Source organism: Geotrypetes seraphini, chromosome 5, assembly GCF_902459505.1.
Source record: "Geotrypetes seraphini chromosome 5, aGeoSer1.1, whole genome shotgun sequence".
Classification (NCBI taxonomy): Eukaryota; Metazoa; Chordata; class Amphibia; order Gymnophiona; family Dermophiidae; genus Geotrypetes; species Geotrypetes seraphini.
The window spans coordinates 137121039-137144109 of record NC_047088.1 but is presented as its reverse complement, the minus strand read 5'-3'; the positions used below and the strand labels follow the sequence as shown (position 1 = coordinate 137144109).

Below are 23071 nucleotides of genomic sequence, written 5' to 3'. Positions count from 1 at the left end.
ATGGCAACTCAACTTCAATGCCAAAAAATGCAAAGTTATGCACCTGGGCAGCCAGAATCCATGCAAGTCTTATACCCTTAATGGCGAGATCCTAGCAAAAATGGTAGCAGAACGAGACTTGGGGGTAATCGTCAGTGAGGACATGAAGTCTGCCAATCAAGTGGAGCAGGCTTCGTCCAAGGCAAGACAAATCATGGGCTGCATAAGAAGGGGTTTCGTCAGTCGTAAGGCGGAAGTCATTATGCCATTGTATAGATCCATGGTGAGGCCCCACCTGGAATACTGTGTGCAATTCTGGAGGCCGCATTATCGCAAGGATGTGCTGAGACTGGAGTCGGTGCAAAGAATGGCCACCCGGATGGTCTCGGGACTCAAGGATCTACCATATGAAAAACGGCTTGACAAATTACAGCTATACTCGCTCGAGGAGCGCAGAGAGAGGGGAGACATGATCGAGACGTTCAAGTATCTTACGGGCCGCATCGAGGCGGAGGAAGATATCTTCTTTTTCAAGGGTCCCACGACAACAAGAGGGCATCCATTGAAAATCAGGGGCGGGAAACTACGAGGTGACACCAGGAAATTCTTTTTCACTGAAAGAGTGGTTGATCGCTGGAATAGTCTTCCACTACAGGTGATTGAGGCCAGCAGCGTGCTTATTTTAAGGCCAAATGGGATCGGCACATGGGATCTATTCACAGGGCAAAGGTAGGGGAGGGACATTAAGGTGGGCAGACTAGATGGGCCGTGGGCCCTTATCTGCCGTCTATTTCTATGTTTCTCCAGGATTTTCTTCCGTGAACAAAGAGAAGTATTTGTTTAGCACGTTTGCTTTTTCCTCATCACTCTCCACACATCGGTTCCTAGCATCTTTTAGTTTAGTAATTCCATTTTTCATCTTCCTCCTTTCACTGATATATCTGAAAAAATTTTTGTCTCCTTTTTTAACATTTTTAGCCATTTGCTCTTCCGCCTGCGCTTTCGCCAGACGTATCTCCCTTTTGGCTTCTTTCAGTTTAACCCATTGGTCCTTTCTGTACTCTTCTTCTTGGTTTTTTTTATATTTCAGGAATGTCAACTCTTTTGCCTTTATTTTCTCTGCCACTAGTTTGGAGAACCATGTCGGTTTCCTTTTTCTCTTGGTTTTATTTATATTCTTCATATAAAGTTCCGTAGCCATTTTTATAGCTCCTTTCAGCTTAGACTACTATTATCCCACTTCTCTTATGTCCTCCCATCTTAACAACTCTTTCTTCAGGTATTCTCCCATTTTATTCGTATATTAGATATACTCTCTCCATTTGTGAGGACCAGATCCAATATCGCTTTTTCCCTCGTGGGATCTGTCACCATTTGTCTGAGCAGAGCAGGTAAATGTCGGACTACTTGTGAGGGTAGCAGGAGGGAAGAGAAGGTTAATGCTAGATTATTTATGGGGGGAGAAGATAAAATGCTGAACTATAAGTGGAGGTCGGGGAGGGAAAGAAGGTGATAGTGTAGGGTAGGGAGAAAGAAGGTTAAATGCTGTATCATGTGAGGGTGTGGGGAAAAAACGTAAAATGCTGGACCCTGGGTGCAGGCAAGGTAAAAGGTACAATCCTGGACCACTTGTGCAGGTGTGCCTTGACAATTTTAGCACTGTGTAAGTATGCCATGAGATGAAAAAAATTGAAAATCTCTGCATTACATGTAATTTTAGAAAAGCAAAGCTTAATTACTTATGTAAAACACTGGTTTATGAGTACATCTGCATATAAATAAGAGTAGCAATCTTAGAAAAAATGTTGCTTATCTGTGGAAGCAAGCATACATTTCAAGGGTGTGTGTTCTGTCAATGGTTAGGGGCTTTCATACTATCTACGTACTCTGTATTTTACAGCATCAATATATGGATACTACAGAAAGTTTCTTCATCTGCATTTATACCCACTTTGGATCGTGTAAACTCAGTGGCTGTTAGTTTGTTCCTGGGATTTGGAGGAAAGCTTGAAGAGGGAATGGTAATTATCTCTTAGGGGTTTAAAACCACTTCAATATACAAAAAAATTGAGTTTTGGAGATCCTCTTAGACTTACACACACACACATATATATATAAATATATATGCTTTATATATATTTGCTTTATATATATATATATATGTATATATATATATATATACATATATATATATATAAAGCAAATAGCAAGGATATTCAAATAGCAAGGTGTTCTCAGAGGACAGCAGGCATATATTCTCACATTTGGGTGACATCGTCCACAGAACATTAAATTTTAAGGACCACCCATACTGCACGCATGTTGGTGCCTTCCCGCCTGACATCGGCGTGTGGGACCTGCAGATCAGTATGATAGCTAATAAGCCAATTAGGGGAGGTGGGAAGATTGTGAGAACATATGCCTGCTGTCCTCAGATAACACCTGCTACAAGTAAATAACTTTGCTTTCTCTGAAGACAAGTAAGCATCATATTTTCACATCTGAGACTCCCACACTGCTAGGGTCATACTTTTAGGAAGAGGGATTCTGGTAACTACCATGAACCTGGAAAAAATCCAAAGAGTTAGAGCATAGAGCTCTGTGGGTGCTAGAGCACCTCCAATATTTTTTGCAGCACTGCCCAGACATCAGAGCTAAAATCTTCCCGATGCAGAGCTGCAGGGAAAAGCAGGGAGTAAGGCTGTGTCTCCTCAGCTACTGCTCCCACCTTCCCATGCAGCCTACTGGTCAGACATTACTTAGTTAGCCAAAAGGCTGCAAAGGAGGCAGGTGAGAAGGTTAATATCTCCTAAGCTATTGGTCCTACCTCCTCCTGCAGCTAATGACTGACTAATTAATGGCTGAACAATGGGCTCATAGCAGGAAGCAGAGGAGAACAGGAGGGAGGTCAGACAGGTTTCCTGCCTTTTATCTACCATAGAGTAGAGGTGCCCAATTTGAATTGATTCACCGATTCATTTTGGGTGAATTGATTTGAATTGATTCATTTCCAGAAAAAAAATGGACTCACTGATTCATGAGTGGTGGCACCAACCCCCTTGCCGCCGATTTATGTTGCAGAGGCCCTCTCGGGCTTTTCCTCTGCCGGAGTCCTTCCATCTAATGTAACTTCCTGTTTTGCGAATCGTGAGAATTCATGACAGCCAGTCAAAAAGCCACTCAGCGCTGAGCAGGAGTGCCAAAGTGCACTCATGCTCGTTGCCACTGAGTGGCAGAATAAAATGCACCCACCGGCTGCCGCCACCCACCAGATTAGCAGTGAAATAGGAGGGCAGGGCAGTGAAGGGGGGCTGGGTGCAGATTATGACAGGGGGGAGTAAGGGGGCTGAGTGCAGTGCCTGGGAGGGGGAAGGTAAGGGGGCTGGATGCAGAGCCTAACAGGGGGGTTAGTGAGAGAGCTTGGTGCAGAGCCTGACGGGGGGGAGGGGAGGGTAGTGAGGGAAGGGGGCTGGGTGCAGCGCCTGGTAGGGGGGAGGTAAGGGGGCTGGGTGCAGAGCCTGACAGGGGGGTAGTGAGGGGGCTGGGTGCAGAGCCTTACCGGGGGGTAGTGATAGAAGGGGGCTGGGTGCAAAGCTTGACAGGGGGGTAGTGAGGGAAGGGTGCAGAGCCTGACAGGGGGGTAGTGAGGGAAGGGGCTGGGTGCAGAGTCTGACAGTTTAAGGGGATTAGGATGGATGGATCATCTGCGTATATATAATACTAAAGATGGATGCATAACAAAATACCCCCCTATTTACAGCGCTTCCTCTACTCACCAGCTGCCACTACTACTTTGGGTAAGCGAGGGAGGGTTGTCAGGACCAATTCTGTTGCTTTGGGGACCGGAGAGAAGGGGGGTTGTCAGGACTGGCTCTGATGCTTTGGAGGCTGGAGAGAGGGAGGTTGTCAGGACTGGCTGCCTGCTGCTTCGGAGGCTGGAGGGACAAAGGAAGGGAGGGAGATTTCTGGCTGCCGCCTTCTTCAGGGGCTTGGAGGGAGGGAGATTTATGGTTGCCACTGATGCTTCGGAAGCTGGAAGGGAGAGAGATTTATGGTTGCCGCTGCTGCTTCTGGAGCTGGAGGGAGAAAGGAGGATTGTTGGGTTAGGAGCATGGCTTTTTTTTTGCCGGTTGCTTGAGAGTGCTGTAATTGGGCTGGTTTAGGTAGCTGTTGGTATCTGACCTTTTCTTCTAACCTTGCAGTCATTGAAGGTAAATAAGGTATTTTATTAAAAGGATGGGAAAAAGGGAGGAGGCTGTGGAAGTATGGAATTCTGTGAATTGAAAATTTCCCTTTTACAACTTATGTTTTCTTGGCAGTTCTGATATTGAGTAGGCTATGGTCAGGAATTGAACTGAGGAAGAATTGAGAGTAGCACTGTTCCCACTGAAAAGGAAAGATATGTTTATTTTATTATTCAGAAACCTGCATTCAATAGCACAATGTCTCTCTTAAAAATATCCTCTGGGGGGTCTCATAGGGGTCTTCACCTACATTATCATGGTGGTCTTATTCCTGATTCTCCGTCACCACCCCTCACAAAAATTAAAAATATTTTTCCCCATCATATGCCACAGGAAGTAGAAACAGTGAGGGCACTGAGCTATGTGAACCCAAGAAGTAGCACAGCAGCTGTAAGCAGGCAGAGTAGTAGGAAACACCTGGCAGTATTGGGGATTGGTAGAAGGCAGTATTGGCAATATTGGGGATGCTGTCTCCTGTGTTTCCTGGTTTGGCTCCCTGGCTTTTTTCTTGCTTAATTGCTGAATCCTTGCTGCCTTCTTTACTCTTCGTAAAACTCTGCAGTTACCTCCCAGGTCTCAACTCAGCTTCTTGAGCTGGATGCTTGTTCCTTGGCTACCAGAGCAAAATTCTGCAGGCAGCTCAAAACACAGTGGCTTAGTATGAGTGCATACTCCTAAGCCCTAGACTGCTAGAACATGTTCTCCCAATTCAGCAAGCAATCTTTTGAGGTTTCAAACTATGATCCTTGCTGGGCTTCCAAAGCTCAGGGTGAGTATGTGGACTCTATAGGCAGAAAGGTCTGGAATCTGTGAGTGCTCGGATAAGTGCTACAGTGCAAAACATAAAAACATAATTGCCACTACTGGGTCAGACCAGTGGTCCATCGTGCCCAGCAGTCCACTCTCACGGTGGCCCCTAGGTCAAAGACCAGCACCCTAACCAAGACCAGCCCTACCTGCATAGGTTCCAGCTCCGCAGGAACTCATCTAACTTTGTCTTGAATCCCTGGAGGGTGTTTTCTCCTACGACAGCTTCTGGAAGAGCGTTCCAGTTTTCCATCACTCTCTGGGTGAAAAAGAACTTCCTTACGTTTGTACGGAATCTATCCCCTTTTAACTTTAGAGAGTGCTCTCTCGTTCTCCATTCCTTGGAGAGGGTGAACAACCTGTCTTTATCTACTAAGTCTATTCCCTTTATTATCTTGAACATTTTGATCATATCCCCTCTCAGTCTCCTCTTTTCAAGGAAGAAGAGGCTCAGTTTCTCTAATCTTTCATTGTACGACAACTCCTCCAGCCCCTTAACCATTTTAGTCACTCTTCTCTGGACCCTTTTGAGTAGTTCCAGAAAACAGATGGCTCAAAGCCTGGTGTCATCAAGAAGGCTTTAAGTACATAGGTGGATGGGGAAATATATGGAAAGACAAGAGATTATATTGTAAGGATGGGTTACATCTTACTATATCAGAAAAAAGAATCCTCGCTGAGAAATTTAGACAATATGTTTCTAGGCATTTAAACTAAAAGGTGGGGGTGGCGTATGTATGAAATACAATTATGGAGGCCACCCCCAGCAAAAGACAAGATGTGATGGTAATACAGATAGCAATATAAACAATATTAGCAACTCACTTCTTAGCAATGTAACAGGAAGTATAACTAAACATAAACCTATATGAAAAACAAATTTACCACTGAAAGATAGCTGGAAAGCGATGACCACAAATGCATGTAGTCTAAGCAACAAAATTCATGACCTGCAAGCTCTGATGTTAGAGACAGACCTGGATATTGTTGCTATCACAGAAACATGGTTCAGTGACTTCCATGGATGGGATGCAAACATACCAGGATATAATCTTTTTAGGAAGGAAAGATATGGTCAAAGAGGTGGAGGAGTAACTCTCTATGTAAAAATCAATATCTAAGCAACTGAAATGCAGGGTACCTGGGGAGAGGAAGAAGCGATATGGATCACTTTGAAAAGATAAGATGAAACTTCTATTTATGTGGGTGTAGTCTACAGACCTCTGACTCAATTGCAGCAAATTGATAAGGATCTGACTGTGGATATCCAATAGTTTGGAAAGAAAGAGAAGATGCTGCTGTTGAGTGACTTCAATCTACCGGATGTGGACTCGAATGTTCCGTCTGCGGAATCGGAAAAAGTAGGGTGATTGTGGATGCCTTTCAAGAGGCTCTGCTCAATCAAATGGTGACAGAACTCAAAAGAGAAAAAGCGATACTAGATCTGGTCCTCACAAATGGGAAGAGTATTTCTAATATTCAAGTGAGTGTCCACCTGGGAAATAGCGATCATCAAACGGTTTGGTTTGATATAACAGCTAAAGTGGAGAACGGCCACACAAAACTCAAAGTCCTAGATTTCAAAGGTATGGACTTTAGTAATATGGGTGCGTACCTGAAAAAAGAGCTGTTAGGATGGGATGACCTAAAGGAAGTGGAAAAACAATGGTCTAAGCTGAAAGGAGCAATAAAAATGGCTACCTTATTTTCCCATATATAGGCCGCAGCCTATATATGGATTTTGCAAGCCGGCACAGTGGATGCAGCTTGCAAAACTGGGGTGGCCTATACAATTAAAAAATCATCCCCCCTCTCCCCTTACCTACCTCGCTGGACTTGCTGCTCCTCAGATTGCGGCGGTGCAGGGCAGAAGAGATCTTTTCGATCTCCAGCCCGGCCCCGCGCTACTTCCTGCGTGCCTTTGCCATCAGTTCTCTTGGGACTCGCGAGAACTGATGGCAAAGGTATGCAGGAAACAGCGCTGGGCAGGCCTGGAAATCAAAAAGATCTCTCCTGCCCTGCACCGCCTTGATTTTAGGAGCAGCAAGTACAGCGAGGGAGGTAAAGGGGGGGGGGGGGTTGGATGATTTCTTAAAATTGTTCCGGCCGCCCCAGTTACTGGTAAATAAGCTGCGGCTAATACAATAGGGCGGCTTATCTACCAGTTTTAAAACATATATAGGTATTTTTTGTGGTCTATACACCGGGGTGGCTTATATTCAGGGAAATACGGTACTGACCTTTATGTGAGGAAAATAAATAAAAACAAGAGAAAAAGGAAACCGAAATGGTTCTCTAAACTTGTTGCAGAGAAAATAAAGGCAAAAGAGCTGGCGTTTGTGAAATATAAAAATACCCAAGGAGTACAGAAAGAACTACCGGATGAAACTGAAAGAAGCCAAGAGAGAGATATATCTGGCGAAAGTGCAAGCGGAAGAGCAAATGGCTAGGAACGTAAAAAAGGGAGACAAAATTTTTTTTCAGATATATTAGTGAAAGGAAGAAGAAGAAAAATGGAATTGCGAGACTAAAAGATGATATGTATCAATATGTGGAGAGTGATGAAGAAAAAGAAAACATGATAAAAAATACTTCTGTTCTGTGTTTACAGACCAAAATTGTCTGGTAAAGTTCACACGAGAATGGAGTAGATACCGTGCTGTTCATGGAAGAAAGTGTTTATGAACAATTTGAATAATTGAAGGTGGACAAAGCGATGGGACCAGACGGGATCCATTCCAGGATATTGAAGGAGCTCAGCGAGGTTCTGGTGGGTCCTATTAAAGATTTGTTCAACAAATCTTTGGAGACAGGAGTGGTTCCTGGGGACTGGAGAAGAGCGGATGTGGTACCAATTCACAAAAGTGGTCACAGAGATAAAGTTGGAAACTACAGGCCGGTAAGCCTAAATTTGGTTAATGGAAAAATAATGGAAGCGTTGCTGAAAGAAAGGATAGTGTGATTCCTAGAATCAAATGGGTTACAGGAGCCGAGGCAACATGGTTTTACTAAAGGCAAATCGTGTCAGATGAATCTGATTGAATTTTTTGATTGGGTGACTGGAGAATTGGATCAAGGGCATATGTTAGATGTAATTTACTTAGATTTCAGCAAAGCCTTTAACACGGTTCCTCATAGGAGGCTCTTGAAAAAACTTGATGGACTGAAGTTAGGACTCGAAGTGGTGAACTGGATTAGAAACTGGTTGACAGACAGACTCCAGAGGGTGGTGGTTAATAGAATTCGCTTGGAGGAGGGAAAGATGAGTAGTGGAATCCCTCAGGGATTGGTGCTAGGGCCGATCCTGTTCAATATGTTTGTGAGCGACATTGCAGAAAGGACTGAAGGAAAAGTTTGCCTTTTTGTGGATGATACCAAGATTTGTAACAGAGTAGACACCGAGGAGGGAGTAGAAAACATGAAAAAGGATCTGCAAAAGTTAGAATAGTCTAATATCTGGCAACTAAAATTCAATGCAAAGTAATGCATTTGGGGATTAGAAATCCGAAGGAGTTGTATATGCTGGGAGGTGAGAGGCAGATATGCATGGATGGGTAGAGGGACCTTGGGTGATAGTGTCTGAAGATCTAAAGGTGAAGAAACAGTGTGACAAGGCGGTGGCTGTTGCCAGAAGGATGCTAGGCTGTCTAGAGAGAGGCGTGGTCAGCAGAAGAAAGAAGGTGTTGATGCCCCTGTACAGGTCGATGGCGAGGCCCCACATGTTGTACTGTGTTCAGTTTTGGAGACTGTTATCTGGCGAAGGATATAAAAACACTTGAAGCAGTCCAGAGGAAAGCAACAAAAATGGTAAGAGGTTTGCGCCAGAAGACGTATGAGGAGAGACTGGAAGCCCTGAATATGTATACCCCAGTGCAGGGATCTCAAAGTCCCTCCTTGAGGGCTGCAGTCCAATCAGGATTTCCCCAATGAATATGCATTGTAAGCAGTGCATGCACATAGATCGCATGCATATTCATTGGGGAAATCCTGAAAACCCGACTGGGTTGCGGCCCTCAAGAAGGGACTTTGAGATCCCTGCCCTAGAGGAAAGGAGGGACAGGGGAGATATGATTCAGATGTTCAAATACTTGAAAGGAATTAACGTCGAACAAAATCTATTCCAGAGAAAGGAAAATGGTGTAACCAGAGGGCATAATTTGAGGTTGAGGGGTGGTAGATTCAAGAGTAATGTTAGGAAATTCTTCTTTATGGAGAGGGTGGTCGATGCGTGGAATACACTCCCGAGGGAGGTGGTGGAGAAGAAAATGGTGACAGAGTTCAAACAAGCATGGGATGAATACAGAGGATCTCTAATCAGAAAATAATGGGTATACATTGAAGGAACTAAGGCCAGTACTGGGCAGGATTGCACGGCCTGTGTCCCGTATATGAACATTCAGTTGAGGTCAGGCTTGGGAGGGTTTCGATGGCTGGGATGGTTAAGATGGGCTGGAGTGAGCTTTGATGAAGACTCCAGTAGATGGAACTACTGGCCAGGGCTCTGGGTTTCTGGCCCAGAAATATCTAAGAAAAATGGACCATTTAAACGAAATAATTAAGTTACGGAGCATGTATGGTTGGGCAGACTAGATGGACCACTCAGGTCTTTATCTGCCGTCATTTACTATGTTACTATGTAGGAATGTGCTTGGAGCCAGGGAGAGCAGAGCAAGGAAATGATCCAAGCTTGTGGCCAATGAGAAGTCACAGATTGAAGATGGGTTAAATCTACAAACAAAAGAAAGTCTCACCTGTAGAGGAGAGTGAGAAGTGGGAATCAGTAAAGGGATGGGTATGTCAAACCTGCAAGGAATAGCAACTAATCAGAGAAAAGTGCAATGGACTTTGATGGGGAGTGAAGGGAAAAAGAAGACTGGGAAAAGGGAAAATGAAAGGACAGGTTAAAAAGATTTAGGGAGTAGAGCAGGCTAAAAGCAACTAAATCCCCTGCCTCCAAATATAAAGCATCAAATTATGCCTATGCAGGAGAAAAATTAAAAAGTACAAAGGAAGGATGGAGGAGGAGATAAAATTAGAATTTTTGTTTTAATTTTGAGGAATAGATTGTGGTATAGATGAGCAAAGGGAAAAGAGGGACTGGTTGGAGAAAAGTGTTATAAATGGCTTGGTAGGAGGGAGAGAGAGAATATGATTCTGATATGCTAGGAAGGGAAGGAGAAAGTGGCTAGACCCTAGCTTTTGAGCTTTCTGTTTTGAACTTTTTGGGGGTGGGGGTTTGTTTATTTCTCACCTGCCCTTATCCAGGGCGAGTTACATATTAACTAAAGGGGTGAAGGATGCGGTAAGGGAAAAGAGGAACTCGTTCAAAAAATGGAAACGCGAACAAACAACGGAGGCCTGGAACAGTCATAAGGTCGACCAGAAGAAGTGTCACAAGGTGGTAAGAGACGCCAAAAAGGCCTATGAGGAAAAGATAGCGCAAGAGGCCAAAAACTTCAAGCCGTTTTTTAGATACATAAAAGGGAAAAAACCAGCAAAGGAGGCAGTGGGCCCTCTCGATGACCAAGGAATTAAAGGGTGCATCAAGGATGACAAACGGATTGCGGATAGGCTACATTCATTCTTCGCATCTGTCTTTACCGAGGAGGACATTGCATCAATGCCTGAACCAGGGAAAGTATCAAAGGGAGAAATTGAGGATAGCCTCATCACAGTGGATGTGGACTTGGACATGATATACTATTAGATCGATAGACTAAGAAGTGACAAGTCCCCTGGACTGGATGGAATTCACCTGAGAGTGCTAAAGGAACTTAAGGTAGAAATTGGAGAGCTTTTACAAACCCTAGCTAACTTGTCAATTAAAACCGGACAAATACCAGACGACTGGAAGATAGCAAATGTCATTCTAATCTTCAAAAAAGGATCGAGAGGAGCATCTGTATTTGGATTCATTGTGAGATTTTGATCTAAAATAGGTCTTCCTTCTCATGCTTATGAAGTGGTACCTTGATGCACTCTTTAGGCCATTGCTTGTAGTTCAAGGCATCCATAAGCTCTGCCCTAGGCTCTTCTTCTGACTCCATATTAATAAGGAGTGCTTGGCCCATTTGCCTGACAAAACTTGTAAAGGAAAGACTTTCTGGTGGGGATCTGCATTAAGAAGGTGGTAGGGAAGGATCCAATGGTATCACATAAGACTCATCAGCAGAGAAGTCTGGGTAGTTGTTGGAAGAGCACAGTGACAAATAGGAATCAGAGCCCTCGATGTCAGCACTTCTTGTAGTGGATCAACAAGGGGAACGTCCAAAGAGGAACAAAGAACTTTGGGAAGTTGGTGTGCTCCACTCCTTGGAAGATGCTGCATGTGTTGTACATCTCTTTGATACAGAAACTCGACATCAAAGTGTTTGAATCAATGCGTTGATTTACTGCATGGGTGATGCTCGGAATGGGCTGAAACTGGGAGAGATGATGCAGGAGATTGCATTGGATGAGACTGCAGTAAACCAACTAGTCCCTGTTGCAACAGCACTTGAAGCTCTTCCTGCAGTGATGGTAGTGGTACTATGCTGCCAAGTGTATATATTAGGCGCTTGTTGAATTGGATGCCAAGGCACACCTCCGAGAAGACACCAATTATAGAGATGGTAATTGGGTGTCAGAGTGTTGACCCTTCGAGTACATCAATGGAGAGGACACCTGAGGTAATGCCGATTCATGCTTCAAGGGGGAGACATGTTTGTGCTTCTTAGCTTGCTTATAAGGCTCCCCAGAAGCCAGTAACATTGAAGATGAGGTCGTCGACACTGTCGGTGCTGGTATTGATGCTGGAGATGTACATGGTTGAGCATCGGAGCTAGAGTTTCTAGCAACGCTCGATGTCCCTGAAGTTGTACATAAGAATTTCTTGAAATGCAACTTTCTGGCTTTAAGTGACCCTTCTGCATTTTGTGCATGAAAAATTTCAGGACCTAGGCACTGTACACACCAATTGTGCGGGTCTGTACCTGAAATGGTCCTTTGATATTGAGTGCACCGCTTAAAGCTGCTAGGTGCCTTGGACATTGATGGAAAAACCACCAATGCAGAGTCAAAGGATTCAATGTTACAGCATGAGAACAGCCTGAAGGCTCAAAAACAAAGTTGGAAAAATTTAAATTTTTTGAAAAACTGAAAGAATATAAAAGAAAACAATATGACAAAACTTAAGTGAAAAAAGGATGAGGAAGGCACAAAAAAGGCTAAAGTTTGACACACTTTGAGAAAACTCTCAAACACAGATTCTCAGCTTCTTGCATACAACTGAAAGATCCAAGTTCAAAAAGATTCACTGTACATATTAAATGTGTCCTATTTATGTTTAATTATTGTGAAGAGGAAAGTTATTCTTCATAAAATCTAATGCAGTATTAAGATCAAAGAAAATGGCAATATTCCATTTTTAGGATAAGAATAAAATTTCTACAGTCCAACCCCTTCCACATGCCACAGATAGTCTCCATGGCAACGCTCCCTGGCCTTAGCTAAAGGTCAGCTAGGTCAACCTCCATATAGTTGTAAAATCCAGCTCATCTGGATGTTCCTAGTTTAAACCTCATAAAATATCTATAAGTTTTTAATTAAATATCACACATATTTCCCTAAGTTCTACTTAATCAGCAAATTACACAATTATATTTTACACTGTCCATGAAAAAATCTCTGTCACGCCTGCTATTTGCTGCTCATGCCAGACAGCTCCACATCAGTTACTGAACATTTTCCTTTCTAAAATAACTTCTTCAGGGTGTTTGCATGCAGTGGCGTATTGGGAGGGGGGTCATCTTTTTTAACTATTGAGGGACCTGACAGCAGGAAGATTTCTTGGTTTGGAGTTGGATTTGGAAGCATCTGAGACAGAAAGTCATTTCCTTCTCTCCAGCTGCACTTAAATAGCTGACAGGCAGGCACCTCCATAGAACTTTGAGTACAGCCCCATTATTTCCTATGGGAAAATTAGGGTGGGTCAGAAAATCCCACTTTTGAGGGTTTCTGGGGTTAGGGTTTAGGTCTCCCACCTCCAAAACCCCTTTTTCTTTGTTTTTGAATTTTCAAATAAGTCTCCATGGGCTGATTTTGGCGCAATATTTCTGGTGGCAGCCATCTTGGACTTCAATAGATTTTTTTTCAAAAGCCTCTAGCTGCCTCAAAACCTCTTGATTTTAATTGACTGGGATGGACTCCTCAAGGTGTGAGGACACCGTTACTTATACAAATTGTGCCAGTTATTTGGCAGAGGAACGTCCATGTACCACGTGCCACAGTGCTTGTGAGGGATGGGTGGAAGCTGCATGCTGAGCCCCATCCATGTCCTCCAGGGCTGGTGAACTGCTGTGGTTCAAAAAAAAAAAAAAAGGGTAAAAAGTACCATCTGGGCCCCCTATCTCACGAGGACACGAAGCAAAGGTGTGTGGAGTCTGGAACCCATGAAAGCCCGGCTAGTTCTGTAGGCTTCATTTGCCTTCCCTGCACAAGACTTCTCCCTAGAATTTGTAAATCTGATGTGGAGAGTCTTTCTGACAATACCAAGTCAGTTAGAACAGCCTGCGGGCACGCAGCCATTGACCCAAGGAGCGTCCTCTCCTCTGGTGTTTGCTTCTCAGTTGAGCAGACTGGGCCTTGGCTTCAGTGACCTCTCAGAACCAGACTGACCAGATTGAAGGTCAGACTCCATGCCATTTTTGTCTCAGGACTCAGATTCAGTCCTAGATGACTCTGAATCCCTATTTGGGTCCGGCAGATAAGAGGCCTCCCTGGCTTCTGACCAGATGGATGACCCTCGGATCCACCACCTTTTCAAGTCAGTCTCTGTCTACCACTTCTCAGTGCATGGTCATGAGTGCCTCTAACTCCCAGACCCCCTTTCCACCTGCACATCTGGATATTACTGTACTTGTTATGGAACAATGGGAGACCCCAAAGGGGTCCCTGAGGACTTCCAAGGCCATATCCATGCTTTATCCCATAGCACCAGAGTTCCATCAGCTATCTGACCAACTGAAGGTAGATTCAGCAGTGGCTCAGGTCACCAAACATATAGCTATCCCAAGTGAGGGTGATGTTATGCTGAAAGATGTCCAGGACCACAAGGTGGACCCGATTTTGAAAAAAACAATTTGAAGCTCTTGCTCTGGAGATCAAGGCTGCTGCTGATGCCTTGTTTGCTGCTCAGACCTGCCACACCAGACTGTGATGGCAGCCCTCTGCGGAGTATGCCTGCCTCCAGCTTGTGCTGGAAGGGGTGGATTACATGACTGATGCTTTATATAACCTTATCAAGGTCATGAACAAGGTGTTAGCTTATGCGGTTTCAGCTCGCAGAATGCTCTGGATTAGGCAGTGGGCGGGCAACTTGACCTCCAAGGCAACATTGAGTAGGCTGCCCTTTAGGGGACAGATGCTTTTTGGTAAGGGCCTTGATGACCTGATGATCAGTGTGGATGATCGCTACCCTAAGTCTCTGCCGGACAGTAACCACGTCAACCTGCGGGTGGGAGTAGAAACATAGAACATAGAAACATAGAAATAGATGGCAGATAAGGGCCACTCTAATGACCCTCCCTATCTATCTTTGAGGATAGATCCCACATGTCTATCCCATCTGGCCTTAAAATCTGGCATGCTGCTGGCCTCAATAACCTGGAGTGGAAGACTATTCCTGCGATCAACCACCCTTTCAGTGAAGAAGAACTTCCTGGTGTCACCGTGCAGTTTCCCGCCCCTGATTTTCCACGGATGCCCCCTTGTTGCCGCGGGACCCTTGAAAAAGAAGATATCTTCCTCCACCTCGATGCGGCCCGTGAGATACTTGAATGTCTCGATCATATCTCCCCTCTCTCTACGTTCCTCGAGTGAGTAGAGCTGCAACTTCCCTAACCGCTCCTCGTATGGGAGCTCCTTGAGTCCCGAGACCATCCTGGTGGTCATTCTCTGGACCGATTCCAGTCTCAGCACATCCTTGCGGTAATGCGGCCTCCAGAATTGCACACAGTACTCCAGGTGCGGTCTCACCATGGATCTATACAGTGGCATAATGACTTCCGGTTTACGGCTGACGAAACTCCTGCGTCTTCTGACTGATGGGAATCCCTAGCTATCAGGTTGTCCAAAAATAAAAAGGGGAAAGATAGGAAGATATAGCAAGGCCTAATGAACAATGTAGGATGTATATACAATAGCTGCAATAGTTTTTGCTGTTATTGTTGTCGAGTACAGGAGCAATTTTCATCCCTTCTGTTGTTCTCAGCAGTATTCTCAGAGGGCCTCAGTCCAGAAGTTCTTTCAGGATTATAGACAGCCATTCAGCTGCTCCAAATGCCAGCAGTCCTCAGAGGCTCATGGCAACACTCCCTCCAAGAAGCTCCAATGATGCAAGGTTTGCGGCTGCGCCCCCACATATTGGGGGGATGGCTGTCGGCGTTTCGGGGGGAGTGGGAAATAGTATTCTCGGACCAATGGGTGTTGGATATCACAAGATCGAGGGTCAGAAAATCGAGTATTTTTTGCCCTCCTCTGGATTTGCTCCTCGATTCTCTGGCCAGATGGCCAGAAAAGGAGGCCAAGGTGAGGGCTACGCTTCAAAGACTTCAGGACATTCGGGCCATAGAACCTGTCCTTGAGTTTGACTAGGGCTCAGGCAGATACTCCAGATACTTCATTGTGCCCAAGAAAGGGCATATGAAGTATTTATTTATTTATAATGTTTCTATACCACTTAAGAATTAAACAGTTCACATGAGTTAAAAACAAACAAAGGAGAAATCAGGAGAAGGATAAATACTTCTTCACTTAACTGTGTGCACATGTGCCTTTATAGTTATGTGCATATGTGCAGAGAAGCTCCCACAAAGTTAAGCATATTTACTCACTTATAACAAGGGTTCTCCATGGATGTTAGGATGCTAATTATGACTGATAGGTGACATCACTGATGGAGCCCTGACATGGAGACAATCCCAAGCATTCTATTTCTAGAAGCCTTTAGAAACATCTTATTATATGCACTAGTGTTTAAGCCCGTTACATTAACGGGTGCTAGAATATATGGCTGTCTGTCTTTCTTTCTTTATGTCTCTCTCCCTGCTCCTGTTTCTTTCTTCCTTTCTTTCTGTCTTTCTCCCTCCTGCAATTTTTTTTCTCTCTCTCCCTGGCACCCTTTGCCTGTCTGTCTTTATTTCTGTGTCTCTCTGGTCCCCTGTCTGTCTTTATTTCTGTCTGTCTCTCTCCCTAGCCTCCTTTGTCTGTCTGTATTTCTTTCTGTGTCTCCCCCCCCCCACTTTCCTTTGCAGAAGCAGCAGTGCTATTTCCCTTCCCCTCCAGATCCCTGTGAAGTAGTAGCAGCATTTCCCCCCACCCACCCCCCCATTCCCTTCTCTCCCCCCCCACTTTCCTTTGCAGAAGCAGCAGCGGTATTTCTCTTTCCCTCCAGGTCCTTGCTGAAGCAGTAGCAGCATTTTCCCCCACCCCCCATTCCCTTCTCTCCCCCCCCCACTTTATTTTGCAGAAGCAGCTGTGATATTTCCCTTCCCCTCCAGATCCCTGTGAAGTAGTAGCAGCATTTCCCCCCACCCACCCCCCATTCCCTTCTCTCCCCTACCACCACTTTCCTTTGCAGAAGCAGCAGCGGTTTTCCCTTCCCCTCCAGGTCCCTGCTGAGTAGTAGAAACATTTTCCCCCACCCCCCATTCCCTTCTTACCTTGAGCTGCCCTGCTCCGTTCGGCCCCTCCCCCTTCCCTTCCCGTGTGCTGGCCTGCTGCGGCTGAAGGTTTTTTTTCGGCGACTCCTCCTGTTAAAACTCCCCCCCCCCTCCCGCAACCGCTCCTGTTCAAAGCGGCCTGCTGAGGTTCGCGGCCGCTGTAACGAACCTCGCAGGCCGCTCTCCAACTCGGTAGCATGTTCCCTCTGACGCGATTGCGTCAGAGGGAACGTGCTACCATGTGGAGAGCGGCCTGCGAGGTTCGTTACAGCGGCCGCGAACCTCAGCAGGCCGCTTTGAACAGGAGCGGTAGCGGCTGTTGCAGGAGGATTGGGGGGGGGGAATTCGTGAGCGGCGGCAGGACCATGAGGCGGGATTGAGTTTTTCGGCTTCCCCTATCTGGGGAAACCGCCGTGCCGAACTGAGCTGCGCGTGGGGCCGTAGTAAGCGCGGGGCATGCTGCAGTCTTGGCGGCCACGGACATACGGATCATGGAAGCACGCTGATAAGATTGCGCATGCGCCGCCTACGGTTTTATTATATAGATGTGTGCATGTTATCATGCAAAACCAGCAGTCTAATATAATAGCTGATAGAATGCAACTCTAAGGGAAAGTGGGAGCAGAAGTCAGAATAAGCATCCTGCTGTGCTTAGAACACCTATTACAGATGAATAACTTTGTTTTCACTGAGGACAAACAAGATGCAGTATTCTGACTGATGGGAATCCCTAGCTATCAGGTTGTCCAAAAATAAAAAGGGGAAAGATAGGAAGATATAGCAAGGCCTAATGAACAATGTAGGATGTATATACAATAGCTGCAATAGTTTTTGCTGTTATTGTTGTCGAGTACAGCCTGGAACTGAAACAAATGGGACTGGCAGTGCAGAGTTGGAAACTAGATACTGAATACATTCTGAAGGCCTTAGTAGTAGATTGATTAGGAGAGCTTTTTTTGTTAGTTTTATTCACACACTATAGAGTAGACTATGATTTTGGATTCTGTACTCTGGTAATGTTATGACAGGGGGAGAGAGGGACTTTAGGTGCGTAGGTGGACATTTCTTCAGCAGTTTGTTGCCATTTAATTTATTGTGCTTTGTCCCAGTATTGTACTGGATATTCTGGAAAAATGTAAGAACTTTGTAAAAAAAATATATTGATTAAAAAAAAATTCAGTAGGACTGTCTGACCAAACTGTCTAGCTCAATACAATAATAAGATGTAAATGTGTGAAGTTCATGTCATAGCTTTATAAATCTTCTCTATAGAGGCTTATTTCAGGTGGGCTACTGATATAGCTGTTATAAACATTACATGACCCTCCAGGTTCAGCCCAGCCTAGGCATAATTAAAGAAGATGCAAGCTACTAGTCAGTTGGATAGTATGGGGCTCATAATTTAAAAAAAATGTCCAAAATATGGCCTCAGATACAGAAGCCAGAGCTAACACTACTAAACACCAACCACTGAGCTATGAGGTTGGCTCCATAAATCACTTACAAGAGGTGTATATATGCTGCTCTCATGCCAGCATATTTTACAACTGTTGCATATATCAAAGCTAAGAATCACACAACTTACAAACACAAAAATAAAAAGTTAATAGAAATGCAAAACATGCAATGGCAATGACACTAGAAAAGAGGAAACTTGTTGAAATGTACCTTGGGATTCAGCGCTTTGGTTTTCTGTTCCCTCCTTGCCCATCTGCCCAACCTGATAGTAAGCACTATCTGCACCACGCAAGGTTTCCTTTTTATGGGCAGATAAATCAGGGCTTTTCCCTCCAGTGCCACGAAAGAAGGACAAGACACCAGAAGTTTTTCTTGCTAAAAGGACAAATATACATGTACAGCAATTAAGACAAAGAAAGAATAAAGCAAATGATGCCAGGTAAATACTAATAAATAAATCTAAGCCTGTCCAGCAGCAATTTAGGCACTCTGCATGGACACGCACACAAATGCACCATACCCACCACTACTTCCTCTATATCTAATGTGACCATTTATTTTTTTTTCAACAAAACGGGACATCTATTAATATTCAGTCCCCACACCCAATCCCACCCTAGCCCCGCCCCCAATTTCTTCCATTCATTTTCATGAACACATAATATCTTATTAATTCACTAGTCTTTTAGCCCGTTACATTAACGGGTGCTAGAATATATGTCTGTCTGTCTTTCTTTCTTTCTTTCTGTATCTATCCCTCCCACTGTCTGTCTTTTTTTCTGTCTCTCTCCCTCCCGCTGTCTGTCTTTCTTTCTGTCTGTTCCCTGGCCCCTTTGTCTGTCTTTCTGTCTCTCTCCCTTCCCATGTGTCTTTCTTCCTTTCTTTCTGTCTCCTTCCCACTGTCTATCTTTCTTTCTCCCTCCCGCTGTGTCTCTTTCTTTCTATCTGTCTCTTCCCTACCCCCTATGCGGAAGCAGCATTTCTCTACCCCCCCCCACTTCCCTGTGCAGCAGCCATAGCAGCATTCCCTCTCCCTCCATTTCCCTTTCAGCAGCATTTTCCTCCCCCCACCATGTGCATCAGCAGCATTTCCCTCCCCCCTACTTCCCTGTGCAGAAGCAGCATTCCCTCCCCCTCCATTTCCCTGTGCAGCAGCATTTCCCTCCCCCCACCCCACTTCCCTGTGCAACATCAGCAGCAGTATTTCCCTTCGCCTCCACTTCTCTGTGCATCAGCAGCATTTCCCTCGCCCATTACCCTGTGCAGAAGCTGAAGCAGCATTCCCTTCCCCCACCCCACTTCTCTGTGCAGTAGCAGCGGTATTTCCCTCCCCTTCCATGTCCCTGTGCATCAGCACAGCATTTTCCCCTACCCCCCTTCCCTTTCCACGGTCTGGCCTGCTCCGTTAGTCTTTTGCCGTCCTCCCCCCATTCCTTTCCCTTCCTGCGTTCTGGCTGGCTCCTGGCGGCTCCTCTCACGATTGCCGCCTGTGTCGGAAGCCTTCTCCAACGCAGGTTCAGCTCGCCCTTACCGCACCATCTGCCTGCCCCGGAAGTGTTCTTTTTGCTTGCTTCCTTGCGCCTCCGGCTGCCCAAAGATTTTAAAATACAGTGGCGGGGAGCTTGTAGATGGGGGAATGGGAAACAAAGACTGCCTCCTGCCGTTTGCCAGTACCCCAAGAACACTTCTGAGGTGGGCAGGCAGGCAAATGTCGGGAGGTTGGTTTCGTTGCACAGCTGGCTGCCCGAAGTTTTAAAAATAAAGTGGTGGGGAGCTGGTAGGTGGGAGAATTGCGAACTGGGGAGAGGTCGGATCCAGTTGAGAGGAGTGGGGGCTAGGGTTGGGTTGGCTTGGCTTTGACGGAGGGGGGCGGGAAGGAAGGACGGATCCATGGCGGTAGTGACTTTGGTGGAAGCAGGCAGGCAGGCAATGTCCATGGGGGGCGGGAAGGAAGGAGAGATCCCTGGCGGTAGTGGCTTAGGTGGAAGCAGGCAGGCAGGCAGGCAATATCCAAGGTGGCACGTACCCCCGCTTAAAAATAAACTTCGGGGGTGAGGGACCATTGTATGAATGTATGCAGGCCACGGACCTACGGATCAGGGATCACAGATCACGCAGGTAAGAGTGCGCATGCGTGCTTAGCATTTTATTATAGTAGATAATGGTAAACAAAATACACTTCCCCCTCCCCATTCGCAGTTTAGGCAATCGTGATTTCATATATTCATGATTTTTGGGGGAGGGGGAAAAAAGGAAAACCACACACAGTTTAGCCTTCCCCCCGGGGTTCTGGCCTTACCTGGTGGTCTTGCGGGCTTTCGGGGCAGGAGCAATCTTCCTACACTCCTGCTCCGTGTAGATCGCCAATAGGAAATGGCTGTGGGGAGTTCCCGTTGTAGTCTCAAGAGACTACCAGAACTCACGGCAGTTATTTCCTATTGGCGATCTGCATGGGGCAGGAGGGTAGGAAGATTGCTCCTGCCCCAAAAGCCCGCTAGACCACCAGGTAAGGCCAGGATGCCGGGGGAAGGCAGGAGGGAGGCGGGGGTGGGTCAGAGTCGGACCAGAAGATATTCGCGGTATTTCACCATTCATGGTCCGGCTCTGCCCCTATCCCCCGCGAATCCGGAGGGAGAAGTGTATATAAAAAAACACAAAGCACACTGTACGCAGAGAAAATGTTAATTATCATTTACGTGTTTCGGGGGGTTTTCAAACATGTCAAGGCAGATTACCTTAAAATATGCAATGTCACCTCAGTAACTATAGAAAAATAGACAAATATAGTGCAAAATATAGACAGCAGATATAAATTCTCAAAACAGACACATTTTGATCACTAAATTGAAAATAAAATCATTTTTCCTACCTTTGTTGTCTGGTGATTTCATGAGTCTCTTGGTTGCACTTCCTTCTGACTGTGCATCCAATCTTTCTTTCTTTTGCATCCAACATTTCTTTCACAATCCAGCTCCATCCCCTTTGGGTCCAGGTCTCTCTCTCTTTTCCCTCTATTACCATCCCCAGAGCCAGTGTCAGTTCTCCTTTGTACCTTTGTTCCAGGTCTCCCTCTCTCTCTGAACCTCCCATAGTCCTGCATCTGCCTCCTGTCTTTCCCTTTCATCCAGGCCTTTCTCTCTGTAGTCTTTCTAATCTGCTTACAACCCCCAACTTTCTCTGCCTCTTTTTCTCCTTCTTTCCTTCCTCCCTCCCAGCAAATTTTAGTATATCTCTCTCCTCCTTTTTTCCCCTCAGATCTAGTATCTGTCTCCTTCCTCTTTTCCTCCTCCCAGGTCTGGTATCTGTTTCCTCCCCTTCCCCCCTGCTCTGGCATCTCTCTCTCCAATCCCTTCCTCCTGTTCTTCCCTGGTCTTCCTTCTAAATTTATTTTCTGCCTCTGTCTAAATTCTTTTTTCTATTCAGTCCTCAATTTCCCTCTTTCACTGTGTCTACCTATAGCTTGCCACCTCTTTTCCTCACCCCTTCCAGTAACTAACTTAATCATCTTCCCTCAATCCAGCATGTGCCCTTTTTTCTTTCTCCTCCCCACATCCTTCCAGTGTCTGCTCCCCCTCACACTTCCATTCTGCGGCTGTCCCTCCTCTCTCCCGCACTTTCATTCAGTGTCTGTCTCACTCTCTCTACCCCTTCCATCTACTATTCACCCTCTGTCTCGTCCCTTCTATTCACTGCCCTTTCCATCCAGTGTCCGTCCTCTCTCTCTCTTCCATATGGCATCTTCCCTCTTTCTATGCTGCTTCCATAAACTATCTATCCTGTGCCCCTTCTCTCCTTTGTACATGATTGATTTCAGCTCTGCCACCACGCCATTTTTCTCTCTCTGTCACCACCCCGTCCCCTATGCTCTGGCATCTCTCTCTTCTCCTTTCTTTCCTTCCCACCCCACGGTCTGGCATCATCCCTTCCCTGATTCCCTGGCATCTCTCTCCTTTTCTTTTTTCCATCTTTCCCTCCCCCTCCATGCTCTGACATCTCCTCCTTCCTTTCCCCCTTCCTTTTCCCTTGGTCTGGCATACCTTCATCTTTCCCTCCATGCCCTGGCATCTCTTCTTTCATCCAAGCCACGGCATCTCCTTTCATTCCCTCCCTCATCTTTCTTCTCCCTCCAGTTGGGTACAGCAACACTCTCCCATGCAGCTCCGGACTTCCCCACACCTGCTCCCCCCAAATTGCTGATGCTTCGGTTCCTCTTCTTCCTTCCTCCCTCCCCCAGCAGGACCCTGCGGCACCATCAATTCTCACTCCCTCTAACGTCGGCCCTGCAATTCTGGACTTCCCCACACCTGCTCCCCCCACCGGATCGTTATTATTTTAAATGGCAGCCATGCCATTATATCCATCAGAGGAGACTTCTAACCTCGGCCTGCCCCGGAACTCTTCTTGTAACAGTGACTTCCTGTTCCCGCCTAGACGGGCTGCTGCTGCAGGAAGAGTTCCGGGGCAGGCCGAGGTTAGAAGTCTCCTCTGATAAATACAGCGCCGTGGCTGCTATAACATTTAAAATAATAGTGATCCGGGGGGGGGAAGGAGGTGTGGGGAAGTCTGGAGCTGGAGGGCCGGCTTTAGAGGGTGTGAGAACAGGGCAGCTAAGTGTGCCGGTACAATGTTACCTTCAAAACCGGAAGGGGGGGGGGATTGAAGCGGCGGTAGGCAGCAGCAGCGGTGGTTGGTCCGGGGGGGCCAGCTTCGGGCTGGAGGGAGGGGAAGTGATCACCTGTCCCATTGTCCCCACAGACAGCTTCGGGACGCTATCCCTGAAAACGGGACATTTTGGCGTCCTGAAGCTGTGCGTGGGGACAACAGGAGAGGGGATCTAAAAAGGGGACAGTCCTGTTCAAAATGGGATGTATGGTCACCTTATCT

General features: G+C 46.0%; 1 protein-coding gene across 8 annotated transcripts in view; it reads right to left on the bottom strand.

Annotated features, from left to right (window-relative positions):
• The window catches only part of PIKFYVE (phosphoinositide kinase, FYVE-type zinc finger containing), a 936520-nt gene that overhangs the window by 72540 nt on the left and 840909 nt on the right, over nt 1–23071 (bottom strand). For 7 of the 8 annotated variants that reach the window (XM_033947121.1, XM_033947127.1, XM_033947123.1 and 4 more), the window contains one exon: nt 18398–18562. The exons of the other annotated variant lie outside the window; for it this stretch is intronic. In XM_033947121.1, the coding sequence (XP_033803012.1) occupies nt 18398–18562 (165 nt within the window). The remainder of the gene's footprint in view (nt 1–18397; nt 18563–23071) is intronic. 8 annotated transcript variants of the gene reach the window in all.